At 53.4% G+C, this 8,691-nt stretch overlaps 1 protein-coding gene across 1 annotated transcript; it reads right to left on the bottom strand.

Moving 5' to 3' along the window:
- Positions 1-272: 272 nt before the first annotated feature.
- On the bottom strand, positions 273-3,417 carry ZBTB12 (zinc finger and BTB domain containing 12). Its single transcript, XM_069564349.1, has 2 exons — positions 3,010-3,417; positions 273-2,509 (listed from the first exon to the last, which is right to left on the bottom strand). Exon 2 carries the CDS (start codon positions 2,486-2,488, stop codon positions 1,109-1,111), a length of 1,380 nt encoding a protein of 459 aa, XP_069420450.1. The 5' UTR covers positions 2,489-2,509; positions 3,010-3,417; the 3' UTR covers positions 273-1,108.
- Positions 3,418-8,691: the final 5,274 nt, after the last annotated feature.

The raw sequence follows: 8,691 nt of genomic DNA, 5'->3' as shown, positions 1-8,691 counted from the left end.
AGCCGTCATACCCAACTCCTCAACTGGAGCAGGTTAACACCTCTGCCAAAAAATCACTGAACACTTGTGCTGTGAGCTGATAGAGTTGAGGATGCAGAACTGGGAGGGTCTCTGGCTAGAGGAGCCCACCTGTCACATTTCCCTTCCCCTGTCAAGGCTCCTTTAGGCATGAGACCTGCATGAGTTGTGACCTCTGAGTACTTAGCAAATGACATCAGAGGGTGAGATGGCCTAAGGTCGGATAGTCATTTACACGCAGTTGCCAGACAGTATAAAGAAAAAAAAGTTTTTTTTTTTTTATTTTGTGGAAAACAAAAGCCGAAAAACTAAAACCCCAAACTCCAGAAAAAATCCTAAAAAATACGTTTTTTCTTAAAAAATACTGTATAAGTCTCTACTACTCTCCCTCCCCCCAACAGCCCTTCTTGTGTACTCTCATCTAAGTGCCCTACCCCCCCACCCCCACCACTATTTGTAGTTCTTGCTTTTGTACCCCACTTCCCAGTATCCACCCAGGCTGCTCACCCCCATATTTTCTTACCTGCCATCTTATTTTGTTCTCCTTATAATTTGGTGAGCCTTGTACCCATCCCATTTCCCCAGCATGCAAGAACTGTCTCCCCTTCCCTTCTCCAGAATTCAGTCATCCTTTCCCCCTACCACTCCCTCTCCCAAGGATCTGTTCCAAGCAGGAGCAGGTAAGCTGCCTCCTGCCAGATGCCCTCCCACTTCCCACCCCCCCTCCCCCATCAAGAAATGTCAGAACCTCTTCCTGGGCAGCCTTAGCCAGGAATAAAACATTTTCCAGTCTTTTCCCCCCCGCCTCATTCCATAAGCCCCTTTCCCTCCCTCCACATATCCATGCATCTCCAAGAGAAGAAACTCTTTCTCTGGGACCCCCTATTCCCTTGGCCTTCTCAAAGAACTCTCCCTCTCTCCATCCTTTCCTTCTTAAGAGGCAGGGTCTTCTCTCCAAGGAATCTTCGGCCCCTTGCTGTGTGTCTGCTCAGGCTCCCACCGTACCGCCTGCCCCCTACCCCCCACCCCCCTATTCTCCTGGACTAGGGAGCCCCTCCCCACTTCGCCCAGGGCCTCGGCGCCCGCCTCGCTAGCGGATGAGGACATTGATCTCAGCCACACTAGCCTCCAGCACGTTCTCGGCTGTGGTCTTGCCGTGCTGCTCCTTGAGGTGCCGCCTAATGGCCGGCTTGTGAGCGAAGCGCACGTCGCAGTAGGAGCAGCGATAGGGCCTCGCTCCCGAGTGGAGATTGAGGTGATCGTGCAGCGTGGACTTCTGCGTGAAGCACTTGCCGCAGATGCCACACGAGTGCGACTTGACGCCGCGGTGCACGTTCATGTGGCGGTTGAGGTTGCTGCTGTGGTTGAACTGCTTGCCGCAGCGCGGGCACATGAAGATGAAGTGCTGCGCCCGCATGTGGAAGACCAGCTTCTCCACGCCCTGGAACACTTCCGGGCACTTGGTGCACTTGATGTTCTTTAGGGGATTTCCGCTGGAAAAGCCTCCGGGCAGGGGTCCCCGGCCACCCCCTGCCCCCAGGCTGCCCCCCGCCCCCCGGGCAGCCATAGCCACCGCTGCTGCCTCCACGAGGCCTGAGGTGGCCCCCACACTGGCCCGGCCTCCAGGGATCAAGAGCAGGCCCTCCCCTTCCGCGTCCTCAGAGAGGCTATAGCAGGCTTTCACCACACCCTGCGGTGGGGCCACAGTGCTGGGAGGCACGCTGCTCTGGGCCAGTTCCCCAAGGTGGCTGCCCACAGAGCCTCCAATGCCCAGACCTCCTCCGAGGCCCCCGGGAGGTTTGAGCCGGTGTGCCACCTCCAGGGCTGATTCCACCTTGACGATGCAGATGTCAGACACGTCCTCGTCCTCGTCCTCATCCTCTTCCTCGGCCTTCAGCTCCAGGTCCTCATCCAGAGGGAACTCCAGCTTCACAGGCCGCAGGAGTGGAGGGGGGAGAGGGGGCGGGGGTGGGGGTTTGGGGGCTGGCTTTGGGGTCCTGGCAGGAGGGAGCAGGGATTTGGTGGCACTGACACTGCTCACAAGGCTGGCATCGCTGACCCCATCCTCTTTAAGGCCTATTTTGGGCTCAATAAACTGGCTGAGGGCGTTCCGGCATTTCTCCACCACGTGCTCCATCTGCAGGTAGGACGCGGCCGTCAGGTAGTTAACGATATCCCTGACGGCGAATTCCAGGGCGCCCGTATAGCAAGAGAGGAGCAGGTCGGCCACTATGCGTGCACTGTGCATCAGTGAGACCTGCAGCTCAGAGCTGGGATTCAGCAGGAACTGGTCCCGCAGGAACGGCGAGCAGGCGGCCAGGATGACCTTGTGGCCGCGGAACTTGAGGCTGTCGGCCACAATGGTCACGTCGCAGAACCGCTCCTCTGCGCGGAGCTGGTTCATGTTCCTCAGCGTAGCGGCCTCGTGGCCAGGCAGCTGGAAGCGCAGGACTTCCACCCCAGAGGCCATTGTGGCGGGGGGTGGGCAACCCTGGTTGGGAAGGAAACCGGTCAGAGACAAAGGTCTCTGGCTTTGCTAAGCCAAAGCTCCAGGCCTTGCACTTCCATTCTTGGCAGGGCCCCCCAGCATCAGATACCCAGTCTTCAAGCCTCTTCCTCAGTTTCCCCAGCCCCCGGGGAGGCGCTGTCCCTTCGGGAGAAGGGAGGCGTGGTTCCCGGGGGCGGGGCAGCGGCGTCCACACCCCCAGCCCTACCGCCCGCGATGATGGGGCGAGCCCGCGCCCACAGGGGAAGGTCGGCAGAAGCGGGAGCAGAGGCCTGGGGTTCTGGAGTGGCCCGGGTTGCAGCCTCTTCTCACCCCGCCCCTTTTACCCGCTGCCCCATTCCTCCGCCGCCCCCTTGCACGTTTGCATGCGCTTTTCACGTCCTCCCCCCTGCCTGCACGCACCGTGCACGCCCCCCCCACGTTCAGAACTCCTTGGCACGCCCCCCCACCCCCGCCCCACGACCCTGAGTGCACGCGCCGCTCACCTGGCTGGGTTCCGCGCGCTGTTTTTTCCCCCCCTATTTCCCCCACCCCCCCCGGGGCCGACTGCGCCCCCACACGCGGGCAGGGCCTGGGCAGCGCGCAGGCGCGGGGGTGCACGGGGCGCGCGCGCGGGGCCGGCTCCGCGTGGGCGTAAGGGGGGAGGGGCGGGGGCGGCTCGTGCAGTGTGTTCCAGGCCCCGCGCGCGGCGGCGTCGTCGAGAACTCGGGGAGGAGGAAGAGGGGAGGGAATTAAAGGAGCAGGATTCCCCCTTTCCCGACCCCCCTTTCTTCACCAGCTCCCCCCACACGGTTAAAGGGCCGGACAGCCTGGCCTCTCCTTTGGCCGGTATTATTTGTCCGCCAGAGCGGAAATACGTTCCGCACCCCCCTCTTTCTGGCTCCCCCTCCTCTGTGCCTCCGGGCCCCGTGGCCCGTCTGCGCGTGCGTGCCAAATGCCGCGCGGAGGCCCGCTCGCTGGGGCCCGCCCTCCCCACTCCCAGCAGCCGGCCGCGCAGCTTGCTCCTCGCCCCCCAACGCGCGTTCCCCGCCCTCTGCTCTCCCCCACTGCCTGGCTCCCCGCGGGCGGCGCTGCCACCTGCTCACGCGGGCAGTACTTCTCTGACCCAGCTGCGCGAGGCGGAGCCAGAGTTGCAGCCACGGCCTCTCCTGGGGTACCAGACCGCCCGCGGCTACCGAGATGATGGTTGTTGGTTGCCTACGCCTGCATCCCGTGTTGATTCTGTTCATACTTCCTCCAGCCACGCTTTCAGATTTTTGCAACTTTTCTGAAGCTGGTAAACACCTCAGCACTCCCGGCCTAAAAGATATTTTAACTTTATGCAAGGCCAGACAATCCTCCACTTCCTCTCCTCTGTCTCAAAATCTTACGAAATCACAACCATCCTTCCCTTCCCTGCATTCTCAGAATCGATCCTAACTTCTTGCCAAGGCAAACGCCCTCGTAAGGTCGACGACCTTGCCCATTTCACCCCCTGCAATATAATAGACCTAGTACAAATTCTTCTAATTATGTGAAGATGTAGTTTAGTAGGACAAGCGTCCATCCTACCCCTGCTCCTCCACTAGACTGACAAGGTCAGAACTCCATTGCCCTAAACAAAGTCCTCCCTTAGTTCTGCCCCTTTGCCTTCTCTTTCTCTGTTCCTCCCAAACTGCCCTCTCTGTGCTTCAACACCCGCGTTTATGAGCGCCTTGAAGGCTGGCTCCCTTCCCGCCTTCTTCCTTGCGCTTCTCATATACCTGTACTCATTTCTCCACCCAACCAAGTCCAGGTGAAGAAGCCTCTGTTGCCGCCTGGATTTGTTTATTACATCCTTCAGGAGACTAGAGCATTATCCTTACACATCAGTTTTGGTGGAATGTTCAATATCTGTGTTCAGTCTAATGGTTTCCCCATTAGATTGCCAACTTCTTGATTGCATGAATCATGTCCTGGGTTATGTTTTGCAAATAAAAGTCATACAATAAATGGCTGACTGTTGAAGTCATTCCTCTTCAGTTCAGCCGGCATCCACCCATAAAAAGTTTGTTTCTGACTTAAACTGAACTTAAGGGATGCCCTTTTGGTTGGGAAGTGTTCAGATGATGCCTCTACTCTTTGCCTTTCTCTTTTAAATTCTCTGACTTTTTTGCCTTCACCCTGCTGATGCTTACTTAGTTGCTTCAGTCATGTCTGACTGCGACCCTGTGGACTGCAGCCTGCCAGTTTCCTCTGTCCATGGGATTCCCTAGGCAAAAATACTGGAGTGGGTTGCCATACCCTCCTCCAGGGGGTCCTTCCCAACCAGGGATGGAACCCAGGTCTCCTGCGTTTCAGGCAGAGTACCCCTGAACCGCCTTCAGCCAGTTCTCTCTATTCTAAAATGCCCTCTGTAGAAATATGTGTTGTTAGGCCACATGGATTCTGTTGGTGTTTGTGTGAGATTTTCAGACACTCCTAGGCTCAAAGCCGTATTCTAGTTCAGTTCAGTTCAGTTCAGTCGCTCAGTCGTGTCCGACTCTTTGCGACCCCATGAATTGCAGCACGCCAGACCTCCCTGTCCATCATCAACTCCCGGAGTTCACTCAGACTCACGTCCATTGAGTCAGTGATGCCATCCAGCCATCTCATCCTCTGTTGTCCCCTTCTCCTCCTGCCCCCAATCCCTCCCAGCATCAGAGTCTTTTCCAATGAGTCAACTCTTCACATGAGGTGGCCAAAGTACTGGAGTTTCAGCTTTAGCATCATTCCTTCCGAAGAAATCCCAGGGCTGATCTCCTTTAGAATTGTTTATGAAAAGAGGGCCTTTGGGCAAGTTCCCTCTCTGAATCACAGTATCTTTATCTTTAAATTGGAGGCCCTGATTCCTCACAGGGCTAATGTGAAGTTCAAGTGAGCCTGACACAGTATGTGCTGAATCAATGAGACCTCCCTTCTCCTTTGCCTAATTGGAGGACAGACTGAAATCTTCGAAAGGACTTTAAAAATTCTGTTTTCCTATCTTATCTCTTCTTTTCCTCATTACCAAATTTCCCAAAAGTTGCTTACAGGCTTCTGGTGGCTAAGTGGTTAAAGAATTTGCCTGCCAATGCAGGCAACAGGGGTTCGTTCCCTGGTCTGGGAAGATCACACGTGCCATGGAGCAACTAAGCCTGTGTGCCACAACTATTGAGCCTGTGCTCTGGAGCTGGGGAGCCACAATTACTGAACCCTGAGTGCTCTAGAACCCGTGCTCCGCAACAAGAGAAACCACTGCAATGAGAAGCCTGCTTATCACAATTGGAGAGAAGGCCCCTGCTCCCTGCAACTGGAGGAAAGCCCACACAGCAACAAAGATACAGCACAGTCAAACATTAAAATCATAATAGTAATAATAAATATGAGTTGTTTACACTCCAGTGAGAGCAGAAATTTTAAAAGTTGTCAAGGTAAGAATTTAAGTTTGTAAAGTCTTGTACCTTGTCTCCTTCTTGCTACTTCTCCTTTCTGGGAGTATGAATGGGACAGAGGGCCGAATCTCAGTTTGGAGTTTAATATAGATAGTCCTAGGTAGCAGGTAGAGTTAAGAGCTGGGGAATCCTTAAGTACCCAGCACACCCAGTTATAGTTTTATATGGAAACAAGCAGTGCACAAGCTTGTCTTCTGTACATTCTGGTGGGGAGATGCTGTCAGGCTGTTTTTGTCACATACCCCCATGTAAGGATGTCTTGGCCCCCAACTTCTGCCACTGTAAAATGAGAGACCCTCCTGTCCTTGGGTGGCAGTACCATCTTGGCATGGTGTCAAGAACATAAACACATAAATTCAGGATTTTTTTAAAATTAAAAAAATATTTATTTATTTTTGGCTGTACTGGATCCTCTTTCTGCCTGGGTTTTTCTCTAGTTGCGATGAGCAGGGACTACTCTAGTTGCGGTATGAGGGCTTCTCATTGCAGTGGCGTCCCTTGTTGTGGAGCATGCGTTCTAGGACACTTGGCTTCGGTAGTTGTGGCTCCCGGGCTCTAGAGCACAAGCTCGATAGTTGTGGCTCAAGGGCTTAGTTGCTCTGTGGCACGTGGTATCTTCCTCGACTAGGGATCCAACCTGTGACTCCTGCATTGGCAGGCAGATGCTTTACCCCTGAACCATCAGGGAAGCCCAAAATGAGGATTTTTATTGCCACAGAGAAGTAAAATCTGAATAAGGATTCAGAAAAAAAACTGGGAGACAGAAAGTCTAGGTTCTGGTCCAGTTTTGAAGTCTTCAAAGCTCCAGAAGATTCAGTATTCTCGTCAGTGAAATGGAGAGATTGTCTTCGGAGGTCACTTTCCAGCCCCATCAGTCCGCGAAAGTTCAGTCTGAAAAGGGGTATGTGTCTTTGTGTGTATGTGTTTGTGTGTATGTTTGGGAGAAGTGGTCAAGGACTGTCGAGCTCAGGGCTTAGGGCAGCACTCTTGGTTACTGATAGAGGTAAGCAGTGGCCCGGTAGGAAATGTGTAAGCAGTAGGAAAGCTGAGACATTTCCCTGTGGCATTCAAAGTATTTTTGGCAGTGGGTTTACTTTTGCAATTGTGCTTCGCCCAGACCGAAATAACTATCTCTTGAGCAACCAAGAGAAAGGAGGAAAGAAGTCCGCCTGGGTTTTTAATCCATCAGCTGATAAGACTTCCCTGTCTTACAACAAAATCTCCAGCTTCTCCCCCCTCTCTCCTTTGCCCCACACTCAGCGCTGCCCTCACTGTAGGAATCCTGGTGAAAAGGGCAGCCTGTTCAGGCAATGACAACACGGGCTCACAGCTTGAGAAAAGAAACTCTATAAAAACAAAAGGCTCACACCAGTCCCCTCTATTTGTAAAGCCACCTTTCCTAAACTCCCATCCATCTCCTAAAATGTACTCCTCGACTTTTGCTGGCCTTTTCTCCAATAACCCGTTCCTTCCAGCTCTTTGGAACCCTCTCATAACAACCTCCTGATAAACTCTTCCCTCCCCTTCCTGCTTTACAGGGAATTTAGTTCTTCCTGCAGCCCATGACCTTTCCCCTCCTCCAAGTCACCTCCCCTGCCTTGCTCAGCATGAGGTCTGGGGAGATGGTGGTGGATTCTCCTAGCTCCTTGTCAACCCCAGGAGCAGAACTGTTCCACTTCATGGCAAACACCCTTTCCTCCCAGCCTCAAGAGTGCTGCTTGTTGCCATGAGAAACTGACTTCCAGGCCTGCCAGTGTTCATGCAAATGACCCAGTACACACTCCAATTAAAATTTATTTTGGTTTATGTTTTCATAGAGTTCTTTGTAGGGCTCAAAATTCAAAAAAGTGTAAAAGGGTACATTGTCAAAGTTCTCCCTTCCACCTCCACCCTGACCCCTTCCCTTCCACAGCCTATATTACAGGTTTTTTAAAGCTTCTTGACCTCCTTCCAACAACTTTTATCTTGACTCTTATCTCATCCATGTTCTTCCCAGAATCATTCTCTGGTGATTATCAGCACTTGGAACTACATCCTCTCTGCGATTTAAAATGCCAGCAAACCATTCTCTGAGTAGCCCTCAGATTGCTCCCTTTTGGAGGGCAGCAAGTATACCTGTCCTGCTTCCCTAGGGGGACCTCTAGCCACCTGGTCTTCCCTTTTCTGTCAGGCCCTTCCCCCTCCCTTTCTTCCCTGTCCAGCCAAAGTACCACTCACAGTCCATCCCTCAGCTCTTCTCTGCAGGCTCCCTTTAGCTGGGCACTGGGTGCCCCTTTAGGTACTGGAAGAGCCTCTCCCACCTCTCCCTAACCCCCAGCTCCTTTCCAGTCCTGTCCACTCTCCTGAGTCCCCCACCCTAACTCCAGATCCCCTTCTCAGCAATCAGCCCTGTCTCTTAACTAAGCTTCTTCAACCTGGACCCTCTCCAGCTTCTCCTCTTTTCAGCATAGCCAGCATTCTGAGTTCCTCACTCAGCCTCTTCACTCTCTCTTCACATTCATCCTTTCTCCTAAAAACATTTATTGTGAATATATTATACACATAGAAGTATGTATGGGGCTTCCCTCATGGATCTGCTGGTAAAAAAAATCTGCCTGCCCATGCAGGAGACACAAGAGACAGGAGTTCCATCTCTGGGTCGGGAAAATCCTGTGGAGAAGGAAATGGCAGTCCACTCCAGTATTCTTGCCTGGGAAATCCCATGGACAGAGGAGCCTTATGGGCTACAGTCCATGG

This window comes from Ovis canadensis, chromosome 20 (assembly GCF_042477335.2).
Source record: "Ovis canadensis isolate MfBH-ARS-UI-01 breed Bighorn chromosome 20, ARS-UI_OviCan_v2, whole genome shotgun sequence".
NCBI classification, from domain to species: Eukaryota; Metazoa; Chordata; class Mammalia; order Artiodactyla; family Bovidae; genus Ovis; species Ovis canadensis.
The sequence above is the reverse complement of the archived record's forward strand: the minus strand, read 5'-3'. Positions and strand labels throughout refer to the sequence as shown.